Source organism: Danio rerio, chromosome 20, assembly GCF_052040795.2.
Source record: "Danio rerio strain M-AB ecotype USA chromosome 20, GRCz13ab, whole genome shotgun sequence".
Taxonomy (NCBI): Eukaryota; Metazoa; Chordata; class Actinopteri; order Cypriniformes; family Danionidae; genus Danio; species Danio rerio.
In genome coordinates this window covers 52,075,001-52,100,617 of record NC_141040.1, presented here as the reverse complement: position 1 = coordinate 52,100,617, position 25,617 = coordinate 52,075,001, and the positions used below count along the sequence as shown (strand labels likewise).

Genomic DNA, 25,617 nt, shown 5'->3' with positions numbered 1-25,617 from the left:
TCAAAAACGTACATACAGCACGTTTAAATGTTTGCTCATTTAATACCAAACCAGCCAAAAACAACAAACTTCTTATATCAACAAACAAATATCCCTCAATCTACTGACTAGCTTCTTGTTTACCAGAAACATTAGGAATCAGAGAGCAGGACGATCCACTTTTGATTGTGTTGATGTGTGCTGCCCCCTGCTGGAGGACAGATGCACCTGCGAGAGTCTGTGCCCAGATCACCTGACACATCTTCTTTATAGCCTCCATCTCCATGCTAACCTCAAGCCTCTCCGCCTCTTCGCTGACATCAAACCGCTCGATTTCCTTATTAGCCAAGCCCAGCAGGGAGGCGGGGCTTGTAGTGCTGGAGGAGGGGCAGAACTGCTGGAGGTGGATCTGCAGGCTGCAGATGTGTGTGTACCTGCGAGGGCAGTGCGGGCATTGGTGTGACTGTGGGGTGGCATGAATCCTCCTGTGGAGCCGCAGGTGGACGTGCTGGGTGAAGCTGGCAGAGCATTGCTTGCAGACATACGGCCGCTCACCTGAGTGGAGCCGCAGGTGTTTTTTCAGGTTACTGCAGCTGCTGAAACGTCTGGCACACACCTGTGCAGGAAACACACCAATCAGGTTTCACCAATCAGGTGAAAGACTTTTTAAAAACTTTATGAATTAAATTAAAGCATTAATTGGTTAAATAGTGAACGAAACAGGTTATCTCAACAGGTGATTAATTATGATTTGGTACAAAAGCAGCATCCAAGAAAGGTCTAGTCCTTTAGGAGCAAAGATGGGCAAAGGATCACCAGTTTGCCAACACATACAAGAGAAAATGATTGAAATGTTTAAAAACAAAGTTCCTCAAAGAAAAATAGAAAGACATTTGGATATTTCACCTTCAACAGTGCATAACATCATTCAAAGATTAAAGGATTCTGGAAGAATTTCAGTGCATAAAGGACAAGGGCACAAGCCTAAGCTGAACTACCGTGATCTGCGATCTCTCAGGCAGCACTGCATCAAGAATCCTCATTCATCATATTACTGATATCACCACAGGGGCTCAGGACTATGTTGGCAAACCATACCACAAGACATAGTTACATCCACAAATGCCAGTTAAAACTGTACTGTGCCAAAAGGAAGCCCTATGTTAACAGTGTTCAGAAGCACTGTCGATTTCTCTGGGTTCGACCAGCAACGTACGTATCTGAGTGAGCAATGTACGTATCTGAGGAGGCGTGTGCACGCACGACGTATCTAAAGAGCGGTGGGGGTGAGTTGCGCGCGACGTACCTGAAGAGCTAGGAGGGATGCGGTGAAGAGAGGGGTGTGCAACGTATTTAAGGGAGACGCGCGATTTCCGGGAGATTATCATTCATTTGCGGGTATTCCGGGAGTGTCTATGCATTTGCGCGATACTCCCACAACTTCCGGGAGACTTGGGATGTCTGGAGTGTGGTCCTTCGTTTGAAGGGGTGTATACTAGGGATGGGAAGATTAACCGATATGTATCGATACGCGGTTATGCGCGTTCACGATGCGAGTGCATCGGTTCAGCAGCAGAGGATGAATGAAATTTTGGAAGCAAATCGAGATGCATCGGTTTTTGCGAGATGCATCGATTTTTCCGAGATACAGCTTATATTTTTAATATAGAATGTATTTTTTATTTATTAACAAGTGTTGTCAACCTGTTTTTGGCGCATAATTTAATCGACCTACATAAAGTAAGCCTTAGCAACGGATTTGCGGATGTGCACACACTGCAACTCAGTGTATCAGGTGTGCGGATGAAGCTAGTGGTGCGCCCTCAGAAAGCGCGAGAAGCAAAACAAACATTTTATTCCTCACTGAGTTTTAAATCTAAAGTATGGCAAGCAACATTATGGATTTGAGGATGGACGACATGACAGGACAGATGCAATTTGCAAAATGTGCCGCGCATCTGTAAAATACGCGGGCAGTACGACTAATCTGATATCTCACTTGAAGCGGCGCCACGGTGTTGTTGTGAAAGCATCTTCCAGTGTTTCTGCATCCCCGGCTTTCGCACTGCTTCAACCAGCTCCAAAAGTGGTGAGAAAAGCATTGCAAGTTTTTTTTTCCATGCGCAACAGTTCTGCTCGCTCTACGCCAATAACGAATGCTATTGCATTGTTCATCTGCAAAGATATTCAACCTAGTGTCACGGAGAACGAAGGTTTTAAACACCTCCTCCTGTTAATTTTTATTTAATTATAATAATAATAATATTAATAATAATAATGATAAAAATAATTGGGTGTCACAGTGGCACAGTGGGTAGTTTGACCACCTCACAGCAAGAAGATTGCTGGTTTGTTATATTTTTATTAGCCTGTTGTTTACAGTGACAGTGATGTTTCAAAGCAGCATAACACTGCTAGTTCACGACCTTAAGTTTTGAATAATCAGTGGCAAAATATATCTTTGTAAAACTTGTTTTCATAGTTGAAAAGTTAAATCACAATTCTTGTTGTGCAATGCTAATTTTATTTATGTTGAAAGAGTGCAAATATATATATATTTTTTTAATATATATTGCACTTATACATTCTGTTTATCTTGAAAATACTTAAATAATATGTGCTATATGTTCTAAAATGGCCCTCTACTGTAAACTGACACTCTGGCTCTAAAAGAAAAGCCAGTTTGTAAAAAAAAGTCTTGGTTTTGCTTGGTTTATAAATAATCAAACTCATTCAATGGCACAGCATCCTCTTTCACATCATCTCATAAACTTGATCTAATTAGTTAGTGCTGAAATATCGCATCGTATCGTGATATGGGTGTGAATCGTATCGTGTTGCATCGCAATATGTCACAAATGTATCGCTAATATATCGGATCGTATTCTTTGTATCGAGATGCGTATCGGATCGGCATTATAGCTTAGATGCCCAACCCTAGTGTATACCCCTTGCCCTTAGCCTTTAGCCTTCAAGCTAAAGAGAATTAGGGTAAGAGGAAGGGCTAAGGGGTATAATTGGGATTGGGCCTTGGTGTCTTTAGTCCCTGAACTTCTTTTAGTGTTGTGTAAAGGAATGGAAACATTACAAAGTGGTAAATGCTTTACTGTTCCAACTTTTTTTTTAAATGTGTTGCAAGAACTATAATTGGAATATGTGTTTATGTGGTTATGTTTATGTGGAATAGTGGTGTTTATAAAAAACAACAACAATAAAAATCATGAGGAACCCTTTAAATAATGTTTGTTGTATTGTCTGCGGTGAAAAGTAAGGGTAAAAAAAAGTAAAGACAAAGTAAATTTAGAAATCTTTATTTTTTTTATTTTATTTTGCATACTGTCCCAACTTTTTCAGATTTGGGGGTGTATAAAAAAAACCTGGTCTCACGAAATTTTGAAGACAAATGTTTGCCGATATGCAAATTTGTATAGTATAGTATAGAATAGTATAGTATAGTATTTTTCATGGCATAGTTGACCAACATTGAATACAGTTTTCACAAATCAAACCTAAAACTTTATAAGTCCACGATGAATTAATTATAATAATGAAGAATGGTTTTAAAGGCATAATATGTCAAATGTTTTCATTAAAATATCCAAAAACCACTACAACTGTTATATATTTTGCTGAATTATGTGTTTCAAGTTATGTATTATTTCAAATGTTTCGAAGAATGTTTAAATCCAGAGAAATATGCATTTTAACAAGTGAGACGGAGCATGTCCCATAGTATGTAATGAACTCCCATGATTCTACACTCTGCCTTTTTGATGTGAATACACACCCTCTAGTGGCGAAAATTATATACTGAGCATTTAAGTCAATTATTTATAGCTTTTGGTCATCTCTTGTGTTTTGAACATAGTGAGATATTGTATTTTGAGAGATCTTCTGTGTGTTCTTACATGGCATTCATGTGGTTTTTCTCCTGTGTGAACCTGGATGTGCTTCTGAAGGTGAGCCAGCTGGGAAAAGCTCCTCCTGCAGATGTTGCATCTGTAGGGTTTCTCACCACTGTGGACCCTCAGGTGGACCTGGAGATCAGATAGTAAAAATTTAGGTTTTATTAGTCAATGTTATCTTATTTTTCTGCTTATCTGTTGTGGGGTTTGTAAATGTCTATACTTGGAAAATGGAAAAAGAATTATTCAAACCAAAAGAGTGATTCGTAATAAAGTACCTTCAGGTTGGAGAGCTGACTAAAGTTCTTCCCACACACGTTACATGTGTACTGGATCTTTCCATTCTGTCTCTGTAAGGGATATGGTAAAGACCTGTAACCTTGTACAGTCTGCTTTATGGCATCGTGAGACTCTGTGGTGGAGGAGGAGGAGCCATCTGCCGAAGGCCTGCCCATGTTCAATGAGGCCACGCCCGTGTGTAATGACTTGGCTGTGATGTCATCAGCACGGTATAATGAAGAATGAGTTGCATTACCCAAGGCTGGTGGCTGGCTATGAGCCAACTTTATTGAGTCCTCAGGTTTATTCTTAGTCTTTATAGAGTCTGTCGCTTCAATTCTGAAGTCGCTTTTTTTAATTGACACTAATGAAAAGTTATTCCTATTGGATGTTGGACTCAAAGAAGATGGATACATGTGGACTAGTTGAAGGGGAATGTTATGAGGCATGTATTGAATAATAGGCAGTGTATACCTTGGCAGAGAGGATTGTGGGAAAGCAGAGGTATAAACATGTCTTTGTATGTTGTCGAAGATGCTGTAAGTTGCTGAAGATGAAGCCAGTTTTGGATTCTGCAGATCTCTGGTCACTTTTCTCTCATGTTTAGACTGTGCAATGGTGCTGAATGGTTTGTTTAGAGGAGTTTCGGTGTGATGGTCAGTCCGGGGGTCCAGATCCAGGATCTCAGTCACAGTGTAACCTCTTTTTCTCTTTCTAACTTTACCTTGAGGATCAGCTGAAAGTGCAAAAAGTGATTTAGAAAATATTTGAGAGGAAGGTAAAAATAATAAAAACATTTTCAATTTAAGCAATGAATTTGGTAATTGTTTGAAATATGAGAACCACTTTGACAAAAACAGACATGGCTGTGTACAGTAAATAGTGTTAAAGAGTCAATGATGTTAAACAGTGTTTTTACACCTTTACCAAAGTCTTTTGTTTTATTTTTAAATTATTTTAATATTTTTAAATATTACAAATTTACATACAGATGCATACTCCATCACATTATATCAGATTCTGATATTTTTGAGTTCTGTAGTATAGTATAGTATAGTATATTACAGTACAGTATAAAAAAGTATACTATAGAATGGTATAGTATAGTATAAAAATTATAGTATAGAATGGCTTAGTATAGTTTAGTATAGTATAGTATGGTATAGTATAGGAAAGTATTGTATGATATAGTATGGTATAGTATGGTATAGTATGGTATAGTATGGTATGGTATAGTATGGTATAGGAAAGTATTGTATGATATAGTATGGTATGGTATAGTATGGTATAGTATGGTATAGTATAGGAAAGTATTGTATGATATAGTATGGTATAGTATAGTATGGTATAGTATAGGAAAGTATTGTATGATATAGTATGGTATAGTATAGTATGGTATAGTATAGGAAAGTATTGTATGATATAGTATGGTATGGTATAGTATAGTATAAATTAGTATAGTAAAGTATTGTATGGTATAGTATAGGATATGATAGGGTAGGACAGGAAAGTATTGTATGGTATAGTATAGTATAGTACAGTACAGTACAGTATGGTAAAGTATAGTATGGTACAGTATAATATAGTATGGTATAGTAAAGTTAAGCATAGTATAGTATAGCATAAAATAGTATAGTATAGTAAAGTATGGTATAGTATAGTATAGTATAAATCCCAACATTAAATTACGATCACTTACTCTCCTAAATGTCATTTAATTCCATCTTAAATATGTCAAATTTTTTCTTATATTTAGGTTTATTCTGATTTTTAAATGGTGCAGATTAAAGAAGACAGGCAGATCATCCTACAGGCTCATGCATTGACTACGAATTTTTATTTGATGCAAAAGCAAATAGATTTATTTCTACAGTGCTCCACTGAAGCAACAAGCCACCCTTGAGCACAGTAAGCCATTGAAAAAAATGGGTTTCATAGCACAGCTCTTTACGCGTCTGGTGTGAAAGCCACTTCACTTCACGCAGGGCCCGGCTTACACGATGTGATTTTTAATACACCTAAATGATTGTAACATGTCACAAACTTCCATGTCACACTGTAAGATCTCAGCTGTCATAATGTCAGAATGAAGATCAATAAAGTCACGCAAAACATGGAAGAAAACTCATCAGTTTGATGCCATCCATGCGTGACACTTTTTACTATGCCACATTCTGAAATGATTCCTTACAGCAAGTATAATGAGCAAATATCACAGAGTCTAGCCTAGGATTTCCCAAATTTGTCTCAGACAACCAAATAGTGGCTGAAATCGCACATTGTGAGCAGGACTTTAGGCGGGAGGGAGAGTGAAACCAGCGCGCTGAACACTGTAGAGGAGCATGGCCTTTTTTTCCAGTATTTGTTTTGTTTTGCCCATTTTTCTCTTCTGGCCAAAAACCGAAAATGCAAAACTTCAGTGCATGTCTGTGATCTCAATCAGAAAAGAAGTTTGCAAACCAAACCAAGCAAACCAGTGTTTGCTGAGGTTGTGGATAAATGATACGGCAGTTTTTTGCACGCAAGTTTCTAATGATCAGGAGTCGTGGCGGGTAATAATTTTGTGTTGCCTACATATGCATTTTTGACTCTTAAAGATCAGGTAGCCCATATTTTCAGTGTAAAATCCATAATTTGATTTAATATAATTTATTCAAAGTGCTCAAATACATGTAGAGCTTATATGTTTAGTACATTTGCTGATTTCGCCCTACCCCTTTGCTTTTGATGGTTTGCTCTGCCTTTATTGGACTGTTTTAAGTTATATTAAAAGATTTGAAAGTGAAAGCTTTTGTGTTTAAAAAAAAGTAAAAGTTTGTTGTTATACTGCATGAGCATTCGGTTCATTATTAGCCCGGCTAAAAAATTCTAATACTACATTGAGTTTATAATTGTCTTTAATGCTCTACTAAAGAAACACAAAGTCAAATTTTCAGTCAAACTGACTGAGAGCAAACTTTACAATCCTTTTACTGTTCTTTAAAAATACTGATTATGAATAAATGAATGTATTTACTTTTACTATACTCCACGTGCAGATAAATGACTTATAATAGCATGAAAGTCAATCTGCTGTCACTCACTGTGTGTGGGAGGTGGCTGTTTCAGACCGGAAGTCCTAAGACTGCTGCTCATTGGCTGCCTGTACTCTAGGCTCCGCCCCACCATTAGCTCCTCCCCAGGCATTATAACCTTCATGGCGCTGAAGTAAATCTGCATTCCTACTTGAAACGGGGCAAGATTCTGCTGCCAAGGAGATTGAGCAGAGTTTATGAAGCACATCCAGTTGCTGGAGCTCTCTTCCTCACAGGACAGCAAATGATCCAAACGCCCAGCTGAATAAACCTGAGAGACAGAATTAAATATATCCACATTTTAACAGAACACCTCAACTTAAAGTATCAAATTTACCTCTTTTTTTTACCTTTTTTTTTTAATTGGCAACAGTAAAAAAAATAACAGTTTTGGAGTGATTTTATACATTTTAAATTATATGTATATTTCGAAATATTTAAAAAAGGGCAAAAATACACTGACATAATTTCATAATGAATAGAAAGCATCAGCAACAGCATTCAAAATACACTCATCGGCCACTTTATTACGTACACCTGTACAACTGTTTGTCAATGAAAATTTCTAATCAGCCAATCACATGGCAGCAACTCGATGCATTTAGGCATGTAGACATGGTCAAGACGATCTGCTGCAGTTTAAACCGAGCATCAGAATGAGGAAGAAAGGTGATTTAAGTGACTTTGATCCTGGCATTGGTGTTGGCTGATCCGAATATTTCAGAAACTGCTGATCTACTGGGATTTTTACGAACAACCATCTCTAGGGTTTACAGAGAATGGTCCAAAAAAGAGAGAATATCCAGTGAGTTCCAAATGCCTTTGATGCCAGAGGTCAGAGGAGAATGGCCAGACTGGTTCCAGCTGATAAAAAAGGCAACAGTAACTCAAATAACCACTTGTTACAACTGAGGTCTGCAGAAGAGCATCTCTGAACGCACAACACGTCCAACCTTGAGCCGGATGGGCTACAGCAGCAGAAGACCACACTGGTGACACTCCTGTCAGCTAACAACAGGAAACTGAGGCTACAATTTGCACAGGCTCACCAACATTGGACATTAGAAGATTTGAGAAACTGGCCCAGATTTGGCATAAAGCTGGCACAGATGGCATTTATTTTGCACTGGCATACAGCATGTGGGTCAAACATGGCCCGGGTTTGACAGAGGTGGCACTGTCTTTAAGGCCGCGCACAAGATTTGGGCCAGATGTCAAATATCGTGTTTGACCCAGATGTTAAAAAATGTATATGTGGGCCACATAAGTTTGGCCTGTCTTGACCCACATTTATATTATTTTTAAATAAAGAAAAATATTCTACTAATTAGGTCGCATTGCCTATAGTGTGTCTAAAGCCCAATGCTTCATGGGTTTATCAATTTAATTGCAGTCGTGACACACCAACATTTCTGGCCCAGTTCTGGGTTATTAACTTGGCTGCGACTTGGCCCAGATATGGTCCATGTTTGGCCCTTGTCTGAAAGCCAGACTTGGTCCAGTCATGTACCGTAATTCACTGCGCCATGTGGGTCAAGCAAAAACTGATTGTGTGGACCAGAGCAGGGCCAGAAAAGGTTGCTATATGGGCTGCCATGCCCTCGTTTAAAGTCACTTAAATCATGTTTCTTCCCCATTCTGATGCTCGGTTTGGTAGAAAATATTTTTCAAAGAAAATAATTAGACAAAATATAATTTTAAGCATTTTAAATATATATTTTTAAACATATTTTATTGACCTTATTCTAAAATGTGGAAGTGCGCCTGTTTTCGCGATTGTCTTAGAACTTCCAATTCAGTCGCCTATGGGAGAAATGACTAGGAATAATAAACGACAGACAACTCCTTACTCTACAAACAAATGTTTGCATGACTATACAGACCAAGTAGAATAATAAAACAAGGAAATATCAGTTTGCAACATCAAACAGCGTAACGAGCAGTTTTTAATGTCTAAAAATAAATGGAAGTGAATGAGACCGGAAGTCTCAAGCCAAAAACATTTAAATGGCTGCGCCCGCTCGTCGGCAAAGAATAAGGTGAATAAAATATACAAGAAAATTAAGAGAATCTTTATTTGCTCTGCAAGACTTCTAAATAAAAAATACTATTAGGGAGCATAAATAAAAAATATTATTATTGAATAATAATAATTAATAAAAAACTGTCACTGTCTCATAACTGCTAATGTAACAGGGAAAAAAATCACTAAAAGTTATTGAGAGGAAAATAATATACATGAGATACTGTAAATATTTAATATTTTTTAAAAATCTACCAAACACCAAAAACTCTTAAATATTCAGCCTAAATAATACATTTTTTATTGTAAACTATATTTTACAATTCTTTTTTGAATATTTTTAAAAATATATATTTAAAACACTAACATACATGCCAATGTGTTTTTGTGGAAACTAATTAGGCAAAATATAATTTTAAGCGTTTTAAATATCTATAGTGAATGAGTGCATGGATGGGTGTTTCCCAGAGTTGGGTAGCAGCTGGAAGGCCATCTGCTGCGTATGGCATATTTTTAAAAACATATTTTATAAAACATACAAAAAACAATTAAGCAAATCTTTATTTGCTCTGCAAAACTTCTAAATAAAAAATACTATTAAAGGGATAAATTAAAACACACAAACAAATAAATAATAATATTATTGAATATTAATTAATTCATAAAAAACTGCCACTGTCTCATCTCTGCCATTGTAAAAGACAAAAACAAATCACAAAAAAATCTTTAGAGGAACATAATTTACATGAGATATATTAGTGTTACTCTAAGAGACTTTAGAGCGCATTATTCAATACACAGTTGAAGCCCCCCTGAATTTTTAGCCTCCTGTTTATTTTTTTCCCCCAATTTCTGTTTAATGGAAAAAAGATTTTTTCAACACATTTCTAAACATAATAGCTTTAATAACTCATCTCTAATAACTGATTTATTTTATCTTTGCCATGATGACAGTAAATAATATTTGACTAGATATTTTTCAAGACACTTCTATACAGCTTAAAGTGACATTTCAAGGCTGAACTAGGTTAATTAGGTTAACTAGGCAGGTTAGGGTAATTAGGCAAGTTATTGTATAACGATGGTTTGTTCTGTTGTAGACTATTGAAAAATAATATAGCTTAAAGGAGCTAATAATTTTGTCCTTAAAATGGTGTTTAAAAATTAATTCGGACTTCAACTGTGTTGTTATATCTTTAAAAAAATAATGAATACTTTATACTAGATATTGAAAAGTTTGACAGATGTTTTTTTTTTTCCTCTGCAATATAAATACAATTTCACCAGACAACTTAAATACTTCATTCATTTAGATTGACTGGGGAGTGACATAGAAATATACAGTATCTTACGTAATTAATTATATGCATGTAATAAACAAACTACAGTCATAAATAACACAGTGGAGCAAATATTAAAGTGAAAAAAGGGCTCTATGGTTTTCTGGGAAGAGTCGAACAGTTTTCAGGTACAGAAGGTGAATAATAAAATATTAAATTAAACTTCATCATGGGCAACACAAGGGCGCAGTGGGTAGCACAATCACCTCACAGCAAGAAAGTCACTAGTTCAAACTCCGGCTGGGTCAGTTTGCATTTCTGTGTGGAGTTTGCATGTTCTCCCAATGTTTGCGAGGGTTTCTTTCCGGTGCTCCGGTTTCCCTTACAAGTCCAAAGACATGTGGTACAGGTGAATTGGGTAAGCTACAGTAAATTGTCTGTCCTGTATGTGTATGAATGAGTGTGTATGGATGTTTCCTCATCCACTGTGTAAAACACATGCTGGATAAGTTGGCGGTTCATTCCGCTGTGGCAACCCCAGATTAATAAAAAATGAATGAATGAAACTTCATCATATAAATAATTCAATGAAATTAATCTTTCATAAAGCACTATAAAAATGCTTTAAACTCTCTTGAAATGCTCACACACTCCCAGGCCTTTAAACACGCTATTATGGTCACATTCTGCAGTGTCTCCTCAAATCTCATGTGTTTTGAACTGTGGTTTCAACACTGTATATCTTGCGATGTGACTATTGCGATATCGATGCTGAAACGATATGTTGTGCAGCCCCACACATTCCACTGCAAGGTTAAAAATGTATTTATTGACCCTTAAAAACATTCTGAAATAGATTTTGGTTTCTTGAAGTTGAAATAAAAATATTTTATTGAGACAAATTTAGCGTATATTTAAAATACATTTCAACCACAATTAGTGTTTTTCCTCTCTTTGATTGCAGTGCTCTGTGATCTTCCTTTTAGTGTGAGTCACAGTGTGAAAGTGAGAGCGTGTGGTTGAGTTGCTGATTCGGTTTTCTAGCCGCTGGATGAACGGCTCGTCTGTTTGACCTCACAACACCTGTTTCTCTCTTTCTGTTGTCACTTTAGTTCATCCTGTCTAATACTGAGCTTCAGAAACTAAACTTGCACATTTATGAACTTGCCTTATGTGCATTGCAGTCATACAGAGAGATTTCATTTGGAGTAATATTTAACTCTCTAGATTCTGTTTTCAGGAGTGTTATTATGTTTATTAAGGTGTATTTTAGTATACAAAACATAGAATGTTTAAATGTTTAGTGTTTTAAAGTCTGTACTGCTCACAGAGATATATTTAATAAAAAAATACATGAATATACGTGTCATTTTAATATAACAGATTTAAAAAAATAAATTAAAATGATTCAATTTACTCCTGTGATGGAAAAAGCTGAATTTTAAGCAGTCATTGCTAATTTGTTATAGTCTGCAGCTCAAAACCCGTTTAATTGTTTAACATATTTTATTATTTATAGATTTTTTTGCATTGTCAAATTTTCATGTAAATTTTGACAGATTTTCATTATTTATATTTTCATTTTAAATTGTATATTTTGCGGCCAGTTGGCATTTCTGTGTGGAGTTTGCATGTTCTCACTGTGTTCGTGTGAGTTTCCTCCAGATGCTCCGGTTTCTCCCACAGTCCAAACAAATGCGCTGTAGGTGAATTGGGTAAGCTAAATTGTCCGTAGAGTATGTGTGAGAATGGGAGTGTATGGGTGTTTCCCAGTGATGGGTTGCAGCTGGTTCAAAAATAGAAATGTAATAATAATATGAATTAATAAAAAAATTTATGCAAATTTAAATTGATTATTTAATGTGGTTTAATGTTTTTGTTTTAATATTTGTAAACGTAAATTACATATACACTCACTGGCCACTTTATTAGGTACACCTTACTATTAGTGGGTTCGACCCCCTTTTGCCTTAATCCTTCGTGGCATAGATTCAACAAGGTACTGGAAATATTCCTCAGAGATTTTGCTCCATATTGACATGATAGCATCACGCAGTTGCTGCAGATTTGTCGGCTGCACATCCATGATGCAAATCTCCCGTTCCACCACATCCCAAAGGTGCTCTATTGGATTGAGATCTGGTTACTGTGGAGGCCATTTGAGTACAGTGAACTCATTATCATGTTCAAGAAACCAGTCTGAGATGATTTGCGCTTTATAACATGGCTTGCTATCCTGCTGGAAGCAGCCATCCACACCATTACACCACCACCACCACCAGCCTGAACTGTTGATTCAAGGCAGGATGGATCCATGCTTTCATGTTGCTGACACCAAATTCTGAACCTAAGATTTGAATGTTGCAGCAGAAATCGAGACTCATCAGACCAGGCAACGTTTTTCGAATTTTCTATTGTCCAATTTTAGTGAGCCTGTGTGAATTGTAGCCTCAGTTTCCTGTTAGCTAACAAGAGTAGCACCCGGTGTGCTCTTTTGCTGCTGTAGCCCATCCGCCTCAAGCTTCAATGTGTTGTGCATTCAGAGATGCTTTTCTGCATACCAAAGTCACTTAATCATCTTTCTTCCCCATTCGGATGCTCGGTTTGCAGCAGATTATCTTGACCATGTCTACATGCCTAAATGCATTGAGTTGCTGCCATGTGATTGGCTGATTAGAAATTTGCATTAACAAGCAGTTGGACAGGTGTACCTAATAAAGTGGCCAGTGAGTGTGTATGTATATATGTATGTATATATATAAAACATGTTAATACTCCAAACCCTTAAATGCTCAGTCGGAATAATTTAAGGATTTATTGTAAGCTACCTGTTAAATTAAACATACTAAACTCTAATATTTTTATAAGAAATATGTTTGTGTGATAAAGTTTAAACATTAAATAAATAATGGAATTAGGTCACATTTGGATGCACTGTTTATGCAACTTGGCATCATAAATACTGACAATTCGTGATGTGTGAAAACCTGTGGTGCTGCAAATGCATCAGAACAATCTATGAAGGTTTTCTGGGAAGCCTATTCTCAGTGTGTGTGTCTGTCTGTGTGAGTGTCAGCCACTTCCTTTGCTGAGTCAGTGTGTGAGATACGAGTGTGTAGCTTTACCGGCACATGTAAGCGAGGAGCAGTGCGTCAGAGAAACCCAACATGAGCACACACACACCACTGAAACATGACTGCTAAATATGAGCCTCAATGACTCAGAATGCTGCTCAGATTCAGAATCTCACACACACACACACACACACACACACACACACACACACACACACACACACACACACATACACACACATGCACACACACACCCCCACGCATGCACACACGCATACACACGCGCGCGCGCGCACACACACACACACTCTTGTATACATGTTTTACAGGGACACTCTATAGGTGTAATTTAAGCCTTCTGAACTACAGGGATATGATGAGTCAACAACACAAACACAGTCACGCACACACACACACACACACACACACACACACTTGTGTAAATGTTTTACAGGGACACTCCATAGGCGTAATTTAAGTCTTTTGAACTACAGGAATATGAGAAGTCAAACACAGACAAGGACACTGCAGTCATAATTTAAGCATTTTGAATTACACGAATGTAAGGAGTCAACCACATAAACATGTACACGTGCACACACATACACTTGTAAACATGTTTTACAGGGACACTTCATAGACGTAATTTAAGCATTTTAAATTACAGGGATGTGAGGAGTTAACCACATAAACATGCACACACACACACACATTTGTGTATATGTTGTACAGGGACACTCCATAAACCTGTACACACACACACACAAACTCTAGTATACTATACATCAGTGATCACCAAACTTGTTCCTGGAGGGCCGGTGTCCTGCAGATTTTAGCTCCAACCCTAATCAAACACACCTGAACAAGCTAATCAAGGTCTTACTAGGTATACTTGAAACACCCAGGCAGGTGTGTTGAGGCGAGTTGGTGCTAAACCCTGCAGGGACACCGGCCCTCCAGGAACGAGATTGGTGACCCCTGCTTTACATGGTCTAAAGGTACACTCCATAGACTTGTACACACACACACACACTTGTATAGGTTTACAGGGACAATCCATAGATGTGATTTGAGCGTTTTGAACTACAGGGACACAAGAAGTCAACCACATAAACCTGTACACACACACGCACGCACACACGCACGCGCACACACACACACCCACACACACTTTTATACGTGTTTTACAGGGACACTCCATAAACCTGTACACATAAACATAAACATAAACTTGTACATACGTTTTTACATAGGCGTGATTTAAGTGTTTTGGACTACAGGGATATGAAGATTCAACAACATAAACCTGTACACACACACACTTGTATACATGTTTTATAAGGACACTCCGTAGTCATAATTTATGCATTCTGAACTACAGGGGTATAAAGAGTCAACCACATAAACCTGTACACCCACACACACACACACACACTTGTATACATGTTTTACAAGGACACTCCATAGTCATAATTTATGCATTTTGAACTTTAGAGGTATGAAGAGTCAACCACATAAATCTGTACACACACACACAGACGTACCCTCCAGATGTGTTGCGGGTGGACGTCTGCAGGTGTATCTTCAGGATGGAGATGTTTGGCCTGCAGTGGACCCAAGCATGTCCCTGCTGGAATGACTTCTGTGGCCAAAACTCCCAGCACCTTCTGACAACACAATATCAGCACAATAAAGACCAGATTAGCAGCTCCAAACATGACAGGTAAAATAATAAAGCTCTCAACCAAAATTGCTAAACTCTTTCCAAGTTGATTGTGTAGGCTTGTATTGGACAGTACTGTAAAAACTATTAGCCCCCATGTATATCTCCCCCCATTTTCTGTTTAACGGAGAGAAGATTTAACACATTTCTAAACATAATAGTTTTAATAACTCACTTCTAATAACTGATTTATTTTATCTTTGCTATGATGACAGTACATAATATTTTACTAGACATTATTCAAGACACTTCTGTACAGCTTAAAGTAACATTTAAAGGCTGAACTAAGTTAACTAGGCAGGTTAGGGTAATTAGGCAAGTTATTGTATAATGATGGTTTGTTCTGTAGACAACCAAAAACAAATATTGCTTAAGGCAGCTAATAACACGGACCTTAAAAAATTCTGCTTTTATTCTAGCCGAAATAAACCAAATACTTGGTTAAAGCAAATAGAAAACTTTCTCCGGAAGAAAAAATATTTTAGGAAATACCGTGAAAAATTCCTTGCTCTGTTAAAGATCTTTTGGGAAATATTTAAGTCATTCAAACTCTTCACATGTAATGGGAACTAAATTGACGCTGATGAAGCATTAGCAGACATTTGAGCAACAACAACAACAACACTGCCACACACTTTGTTCGGACTTGCCATTATTCTAAACATGTCCTGTGCATGCACATGTTGTCATCTTTTTTTAAAAGATAATTTTATGGTGTTTATACGGACACAAACATCCCCTTTGTAACAGTAACCCATTTCAGTCCCAAAAACACAGCTGTTGAGTAATCGAGCATGCTTTTTCATGAATACTTTGTCAATTGTAAGTGTTCATGATAGTAGAGTAGTTAAACTCATTACTACACAATATATCCGGATAACATGGAATAACAAGGTGACTGATGGTTATGAACAAATTAATGTTCTAACAATGTTTGCAGAATGATAAGAAACGCTCATTTTTTTAACCATAAAAAATTGTTTCTAAAATTGATTTTAAAAAAGGAATTAAAATGTGTCTAATGACGTTTTAAATGTTTTAATGGCTTGGTTAATGAAGAAAATTGTTTCTAAAATTGATTTAAACATTATTAAATGTGTCCAAGGACGTTTTAAATGTTTTAATGGCTCATTTAATCAAGAAAATTGTTTCTAAAATTGATTTAAACATATTATTAAATGTGTCTAATGACATTTTGATTGTTTACAGTTGATCAAACTGTTTTTCATCATTTAATTTGAACATCACATTTTCTAAGCTTAGTATCTAGTTGTCAAATCAAGCAAACATATTTTGTGTATTAAGTGGTTTTTAAATATTGTGTTAGTAAATGTTACAACAATTACTAACACATTATTTAATAAACCTGATTATTACACAGAACTAAATGTTCAAACCAACGTTAACTAAAATTAATAAACACTATATAATTTGAACTAATAGAGTAAATTAATGTTAATAAATGAAACCTTATTCTAAAAAGTTTCCTATTTAAGTAGATCAAATGAAAACAATTGGAAACTAAAAAAATTGTCTAGATAAAGAAAATGGATGCATAATAATGAATAAAAATTAACATAAACTTAAATGTATTTTTTATTTAGACACAAAAGAAGTTATTTTGAACAATGTTGTAACCATTGAGTTGTTTTTACAACTACGGAAGTCAATAGTTACAGGTTTCAAACATTTTTCAAAATATCTTCTTTTGTGTTAAACAGGAAGAAGAAACTGGAATATTTTTAAACACTTGAGAGTAAGTAAATGATCTCTTCAAGGGCGAGTAAATGAACTACCCCTTTAAGTCTGTAAATATGTTTTTGATCCACTTCACAAGTATGCATACCTGATGGAGATAAGTGAATCTGAGGTTTCTGGGTAATGATGTCTGTGCTCTGCTTTTCTTCCACCCATCAAAGTCTGCCTCATGTTGGTTTTTAAGATGACAGGTGTGTGTCTCTTCCAGACGCTGCTCTTCGGTTTGTGCAGAGATGCTGTTGTTTGATGTGGTTGTGAGTGTTTTTGATGGCATAATAAAAGTGAACAAAGTTTAAACCTGTGAACGACAGAAAATGGAGCACATGATGATAAGCAGAAGATAAAACATCACTATTTCCCATTCCGCTGCTTTAGTCAATATGTATAAACACAGAGCATGTGAGTAATTAGAAACTGACTTAAAGTTTCCTTTACAGGGCACCTATTACGCCCCTTTTTTCCTGTCTCTGATGTCCCTAGAGTGTTTGTGTGAAATTTCAGCTGAAAATAACACACGAATAATACTTTATAACTCTTTGAAACTGCCCCTTTTAGGCCTTGTACCAAGTTGTGCCTTTTGGTGACTGACGCTTTAAATTCAAATGAGATTGTTCTCTTTTCAAAAGAAGGCGGGGCTACAAATGCCTGTGTGTCAGCATAGTGGCAGATTCATAACATTCATTTTCTTTCTTTTCGGCTTAGTTTCTTTATTAATCTGAGGTCGTCACAGAATGAACCGCCAATTTATCCAGCATTTGTTTTACGCAGCGGATGCCCTTCCAGCCGCAACCCATTACTGGGAAACCCATACACCCTCATTCACACACATACATACACTATGGACAATTTAGCCTACCCAATTCACCTGTACCGCATGTCTTTGGACTGTGGGGGAAACCGGCGCACTCGGAGGAAACCCACGCAAATGCAGGGAGAACATGCTAACTCCACACAGAAATGCCAACTGAACCAGCTGAGGCCCGAACCAGCAACCTTCTTGCTGTGAGGCGACAGCACTATCTACTGGGCCACCGCGTCGCCCTGGATGCTTTCATCCCTAACATAAAAAAAGAGTAGTAAATTTTCCCAGAATGTATTGTTGAGTTCTTTAAAAGTTTCAAAGCTTTTTCTCAAAATATGTGTCAAAATATGATTTCTCACCCGAAATCATTCTGCTAGCTGAAACACAGAACATGTTATGGCCAAATTAAGACTCAAAATCACCCCAGAGTGGATGAAATTATCCCCATAAGTTACATAAGAGTTAATTACAATTAATTCACATTTTTGCAAACAAAACTCAAAAATGTCTCATTTGCCTACATTTTTAATGTTAAGAATTCGCATCACACAAAACATATACAGTATATGCAGTTGAAGTCAGAATTATTAGCCTCCTGTTTAATTTTTTGCCCAATTTCTGTTCAACAGAAAGATTTTTTTTAAACACATTTCTAAACATAATAGTTTTATTAACTCATTTCTAATAACTGATTAATTTTTTCTTTGCCATAATGACAGTACATAATATTTTACTACATATTTTTCAAGGCACTTATATACAGCTTAAAGTGGCATTTAAATACTTAACTAGGTTAATTAGGTTAACTTGGCAGGTTAGGGTAATTAGGCAAGTTATTGTATAATGATGGTTTGTTCTGTAGACTATCGGAAAACAAAATTAGGTTAAAGGGGCTAATAATATTGACCTTAAAATTGTCTTTTAAAAAATTATAACTGCTGTTACTCTAGAAGAAATAAACCAAATAAGACTTTCTCCAGAAGAAAAAAATATTATCAGACATACAGTGAAAATTTCCTTGCTCTGTTAAACATAATTGAAGAAATATTTAAAAAAGCAGTAAAAATTCAAAGGGGGGCTAATAATTCTGACTTCAACTGTTTACAAAAATGAATCAAGTCTCCTAAACTCTGAGGAACTTCTGAGCTTTAGATTTTGACTGAACTTTTTCTTTTCTGACCTGATCAAAAGCATGCATTCAACAGCTACATGACACGAGTGTTAATCTGAGTTTCCACATCAAACTGGCAACTAAGAATGAAACTCAATACTAAAGCGCAGTTCTCGCTCACACACACACAGATCTGCGACCACAACACACACACTAAGCATCTGACATGAAGAGGTTTCCTTCAGACTGAGCTTCAGCTGATTTACTCACACCAACTGCATGTAAAATCATAAGCGAGACTTACTGTGATGTTTGGGTTGAGTCAGTGTGTGTGTCCGTAGGAGGAGGCTGCAGGAACTCTCTCTGTTTCTCTCTCTCGAATGTGTAGAAACCTCTGATTTCATTCAGGCATCATCTGAAGATAAACTCCACCCTGATGTGTTTCTCCACCCCTCAGAGTCTCTCGCTTTTCCTCTGACTGTGCATTTCAGAGAACCGCTCAAGCTTTCTAGATGACACCTCAGAAATGACAGCTTTGAGACCTGTTCATATTGTTCATGCAATTCAAATATACAACGGAGATCAAATTTGGAGATCAAGTTATGTTGTGGTTGCACCGTGACAGCAATGTTGAGTGTAATCAGTTACAAAGTAACACAGTAAAAGTAATTAAATTACTTTTCTGCTGAAAGTAAAATGCAGACACATGATAAAAGCTATCTCTTACATGTTAAAAAGAAGTTTTTGTCCTAACCATCTGTGATGACAATGCATGAAATTTCTATTTTAGAAATTTAAATTTCTTTAATTATGTGCTTTGTTCAGTGTTAAATGCAATTAATGTGAGTTTAAATAGCATTTTACATGACATTTATTGTCATACAGTGCATACGGAAAGTATTCATAGCGCTCCACTTTTTCCAAATATTTTTGTTACAGCATAACATATTCTTAACATAACTTATTCCAAAATACAAAAAAATTATCCAAAACTTCTACACACAATACCCTATAATGACAATGTGAATTTTTTTATTTTTATTAAAATTAATTAAAAATAAAAACCCTGAAAAATCACATGTACATCAGTATTCACAGCCTTTGGCGAGAAGCTCTAAATTAAGCTCAGGTACATTGTTTCCACTGATCATTCTTGAGATGTTACAGCAGCTTTATTAGGGGTCACCTGTGTTCAAATCAGTTGATTGGACATGATTTGAAAAGGCATACACCTGTCTACATAAGGTCCCAGGGTTGACAATGCATGTCAAAGCACAAACCAAGCATGAAGACAAAGGAATTGTCTGTAGACCTCCGAGGCAGGATTGTCTTGAGGCACAAAACTGGAGAAGGTTACAGAAAAATTTCTGCTGCTCTGAAAGTTCCACTGAGCACAGTAGCCTCCGTCATCTGTAAGTGGAAGATGTTTGGAACCACCAGGACTCTTCCTAGAGCTGGCCCGCCATCTAAGCTGATTGAGTCTCAGGGCCTTAATCAGGGAGGTAATCAATAACCTGATGGTCACTCTGTCTGAGCTCCAGCACTCTTTTGTGGAGAGAGGAGAACCTCACAGAAGGACAACCATCCGTGCAGTGATCCACCAATCAGGCCTGTATGGCAGAGTGGGCAGACGGAAGCCACTCCCTTTCTCGGACTTGCCAAAAGGCATCTGAAGGACTCTCAGACCATAAGAAACAAAACTCTCTGGTCTGATGAGACTACAATGGAACTCTTTGGAGTGAATGCCAGGCGTTACCTTCTGAGAAAACCAGGAACTGCTTATCACCAGGCTAATAGCATCCCTACATCGAAGCATGGTGGTGGCAGCATTATGCTGTGGGGATGTTTTGCAGCAGCAGGAACTGGAGGTCTAGTCAGGATAGAGAGAAAGATGTTCACAGACATCCTGGATGAAAACCTGCTTCAGAGTGCTTTTGACCTCAGACTGGGGCGACGGTTCATCTTCAATGACTCAAAACACACCGCTATAATATCAATAGAGTGACTTTACCACAACTCTGTGAATGTCCCAGAGCCCAGACCTAAATCCTATTGAATAGATCTAAAAGTGGCTGTACACAGTCGCTTCCCATTAAACTGATAGAGCTTGAGAGTTACTGCAAAGAGGAATAAGCAAAAATTCCCAAAAACAGGTGTGCCAAGCTTGTGGCATCATATTCAAAAAGATTTGAGGCTGTAATTTCTGCCAAAGGTGCATCAACACAGTATTGAGCAAAGGCTGTGAATACTGATGCACATCTGATTTTTCAGGTTTTTTATTTTTAATAAATTTGCAACAATTTCAAAAACTTTTTTTTTCACATTGTCATTTAGGGGTATTGTGTAGAATGTTGAGGAAATAAATGAATTAATCATTTTTTGAATAAAGCTGTAACATAAAAAAATATGGAAAAAGTGACGCGCTATGAATACTTTCCAGATGCACTGTATATTTGTTGTTGGATAGTTCGTCTCAGATCTTGAAAAAAAAAAAAAAAAACAAGCAGAGAGTTTGAAAACTGAGATTCAGTGCAAACACAATTGTCCAATTACTTTTGGTCCCTTAACAAGAGTGAGGCACATAGGCAAAGTGTTGTAATTCCTACAGCGTTCACCTGATTTGGATGTAAATACCCTCAAATTAAAGCTGACAGTCTGCAGTTAAACACATCTTGTTCATTTAATTTCAAATCCATTGTGTTGGTGTATAGAGCCAAAATGTTAGAATTGTGTCCCAATATTTATGGACCTACAGTAACTGTATATATATGCATTTTTATTTGTCCAACCAATGCACTGTTAACAATTTCCTGCAGAATCTAGTAACTTACTGTCAATCAAATACAGCAAAAATACTGTATTTACATTGGCAGCATCATTTATCTTTCTGTATTTACAGAATTGTATGTTTATCTTTACTGTAAATTATACAGTAATTTTTACAATGCAACTTTAAAATACAGTAACATACCGCATAACTGTCCTACAGTAAGATAGTTCATATTAGTTTAATACTGTGTGATTTCCAAAAGTAGTTAACAGTGTACCTATGAAATATGTTGCCATCACTTGTTTTTAGCTCTGAGACAAAAATAAAAGTTGCTGTTTGACTTCAGTAAAAAAAAAAAATAGGAGTTTAATTTCTAGGCATTGAGATTGATGTGGTTTAGTCTTCAGTCAGGTAAAAAACTGTTTGAGTAATCAAGTTAGATTTGAGATAAAGTAATTAGAGAAGTAATTTAAATACAACTGCACTCTTGAAATATATTACTTTTTTGAAGTGCCTTAACCAACACTGTATGCTATAAGAACAGTTTTATAACATAACCAAAAAAAACTATTGTTTTTAAAAACTTACAACTAAAATTAGCTACTTGTTATTAGTTTTGACTAGGTAAAATTAGACTTTCGGTCCAATTTCTCTTAAATGTGGAGATCCTGTATTCCAATGCTTTATGTCAAGGCTGATTATGCAGCTCTTCAGTGGATTGTCCGTCCACTGAATAATAGTATAAAACTGAATTGAAAGAAACTGAACTTCAACAGTGACATTTATACTAAACTGAATCAGTTTTTTATTTAAATGACACCACAAAGATGCCAATGTCTAGAAATTAGTTTTAAAACAACTACCTTCTCTTGGTGTGGCTGACAAAGTAATCACGAATCACTGTGACCTTCATCGGGACAACTTGCTATCACTGCATTTCCAGATTTGACATTACCGTGTGTCAACTCTTATTACTGATGACTGATTTGACATTGTGATTTGAGTTTTGCTGTTTACAGTAAGTGAGGTGAGGAACGCTGCTGTTTGATGTATTATTTATTAAACTAAACTGAACTAACACTGAACTGACTGAAGATGATTTAAACCAGTAGAACTGCTAATAGCTGAACTGATGTCGCTTCAAACTGTTCAGGAAAAATTACACTGAACAGTTTTGAACTAAACCAACACTAGATTCTTTTATTTTTGATGCTGTTTTAAAAAAGCAAGGTGTACATTTTCAAATCTATAGTTCACCCAAAGAATTAACACTTCCTTGCTCTCAAATTGCTCCAAAATTTATGAGTTTATTTATTCTGATAAACACAAGAGAATTAAATTTGAATAATGTTGTAAACTGGTAGTGGCAGCCCGGTGACTCAGTGGTTAGCACTGTCAACTCGAAGCAAGAAGGTTTCTTGTTTGAGACCCGGCTGGGTCAGTTGGCATTTCTGTGTGGAGATTGCATGTTCTTCCCATGTTGGTGTGGGTTTCCTCCGGGTGCTCCGGTTTCCCCCACAATCCAAAGACATGCGCTATAGGGAGACTTAATATACTAAATTGGCCGTAGTGTATGAGTGTGTGTGTGTGAATATGAAAATGTATGGGTGTTTCCCAGTACTGGGTTGCAGCTGGAAGGGCATCTGCTGCGTAAAAAATATGCTGGAATAGCTGGCGGTTCATTCTGCAGTGGCGACCCCTGATAAATAAGGGACTAAGCCGACGGAAAATGAATGAACGAACGACTGACATCCATAGTAAGGAAAAAAAAAACACAATGGAAGTGAATGGCTGCAGGCTTTCAACATTCTTCTTTTTGTGTTCAATAGAAGAATGAAACTCAAACAGGTTAGAAACAAATGGAGGATGAGTAAATGATGATTTTCTTTTCTTTTTGGGGGTTAACTATATCCAATTGTAACAAAACTAGTTAAACTTCAGATCTAATGCATTTATTGCAGTTAAATTTAGTTTCAGTTCACACAATCAATTTCAAAACCTCTTTGTAATACCAACATTTGTTTGAACAAACTTCAGAGAGCAGTTTATCTTGTATCCGGTCTCTTGTGTTGTGTGTGAATGATCTAACTTCATATCGCTGTGCAGTACTTTGTTATTAATAATTTAAGCAAAGACTGAATGTGAAAGTTTTCTTCAAAGTTGTGATTGCAGTGCAGTTTGGACAGCCTTTGTAACAAGTGCTGACTGATTCATGTTTAGCGTAATTTTAGAATATTACATCATGGATCTGAAACTACATTTTTTGCAAGAACAATATTAATTAAATAGTTAATTCTAAATATAATACAACATTCTGTCATTTACTCACCCTCAGAAGAAGAAGTGGTGTGTGATTGTATCATTGTGGCATCAAAAATTGCCTACATAAAACCATTAAAAAAGGCATGTCAATATTAATTTGATCAACACACTGAAAAACCCAACAGTCAACTTTATCAAATGAAATGAGTGTAAATTTACAATAAAAAATTACAGTAAGTTAATTCCACTCATTTGAAAAGAGTTTTGAACTCTTAATTAAATACCTCATTAATTCAACTTAAATAGAGTAAGTTCCCAGTACTTACTATAGGTTAGTTTTTTTTAACTCTTATTGGGTTATTAAAACATATTGGGTTTTACAGTACTCAGTTGGTTTGAGTTCTCTTTATTTATTAGATTTTACTGTGCTAAATTTGCTTTGTTTACTCAAATGGATTAAGTTCACAGCACTCATTAGAATTAGTTTTTGGGGTTTTTTTTGGATTAGCAACGGTTTGCTGCAATCGGTTTCCTCTAATTGTTTGTGTTACCTAAACTTTTTGGGTTTTACAGTGTAGAATTTAAATTGACAGACAGACAGACAGACATGTGCTGAACTATATTAAAGAAGTAGTTAATTCAACATATATAAAATCATGTAAAAAAAAAAAAAAAAAGACAAACCCCAGAAGGATACAAGGTCTGTTATTATAGCTGTCAAGCTCCAAAAACAAAGAATAATTTAAAAAGTATCCAAAAATACTTCAGTAAAATGACAGATTAAAAAAAAATACTTTAAAAAGAAAATTCACAAAACACAGTAACAAGAGTAAATGTAACGTTAATTCGTTACTGTCTGCCAAACAGTAGCCTACATAAAACACTATAAAGCACGTCTTCCTAAAATATTTAGATTGCAAACTTGTCGCATGAGTATTGTTTGTTTACGTTTGTTTCAATGCGTCATACAGTAATGTAACGTAACAACCAGCTAAAAAAGCAACATGTAGCCATTTTGAAACAAAGTCGTTACAAAATGTCGTTACTTTCCACCTCTGCCAAAAAGTATCCAACATAAAACACTATAAAAGACGCACATCTTCCTAATTATTTAGGCTGCTTAATTTGATAAACAGAACATACTTTAATCACTGAATATTGCATTTTACCATTCAAAAACCATTTATCATTCAAACTTGTCACTCGAGTTTTGTTTGTTTACGTTTTTCAACGCGTCATACAGTAATGTAACGTAACAAAAAAAAAAGTAGCTGGCCTACATATCACAACTTTAAAATAGTAAAACATACAGAAAGTAAAAATAAAATTACTGATTTTAAAAACTACCTAAAAGTATAAATTCACTCAAAAACAATAACAGTAATGCGAACAAAGGTAACGTTAATTTGTTACGTTACTTTCCACCTCTGAAAAAAACTATCTTATATAAAACACCATAAAAGAGGCACCTTCTGAATTTTTTAGATTGCTTTGATAAACAGGCCCTACTTTAATCACTGAAAATCGCAATTTTACCATTCAAACCTACCATTTATCAGTAAAACTTCAGTCGCACG

At 36.2% G+C, this 25,617-nt stretch overlaps 1 protein-coding gene across 13 annotated transcripts in view; it reads right to left on the bottom strand.

Moving 5' to 3' along the window:
- Window positions 1-22: 22 nt before the first annotated feature.
- prdm1c (PR domain containing 1c, with ZNF domain) overlaps window positions 23-25,617 on the bottom strand; it is a 26,051-nt gene continuing 456 nt past the window's right edge. Inside the window, exons 2-9 of one of the 13 annotated variants that reach the window (XM_087298812.1) lie at window positions 24,108-24,159; window positions 19,313-19,550; window positions 17,184-17,393; window positions 15,159-15,281; window positions 7,247-7,508; window positions 4,163-4,899; window positions 3,888-4,016; window positions 23-595 (exon numbers count right to left, since the gene is read on the bottom strand). In XM_087298812.1, coding sequence (XP_087154938.1) covers window positions 101-595; window positions 3,888-4,016; window positions 4,163-4,899; window positions 7,247-7,508; window positions 15,159-15,281; window positions 17,184-17,369 — 1,932 coding nt within the window. In that variant the 5' untranslated portion in view covers window positions 17,370-17,393; window positions 19,313-19,550; window positions 24,108-24,159 and the 3' untranslated portion in view covers window positions 23-100. Of the gene's footprint in view, window positions 596-3,887; window positions 4,017-4,162; window positions 4,900-7,246; window positions 7,509-15,158; window positions 15,282-17,183; window positions 17,394-19,312; window positions 19,551-24,107; window positions 24,160-25,589 lie in introns of all 13 variants that reach the window. The other 12 variants (XM_087298819.1, XM_087298814.1, XM_087298821.1 and 9 more) reach the window with 12 other exon arrangements.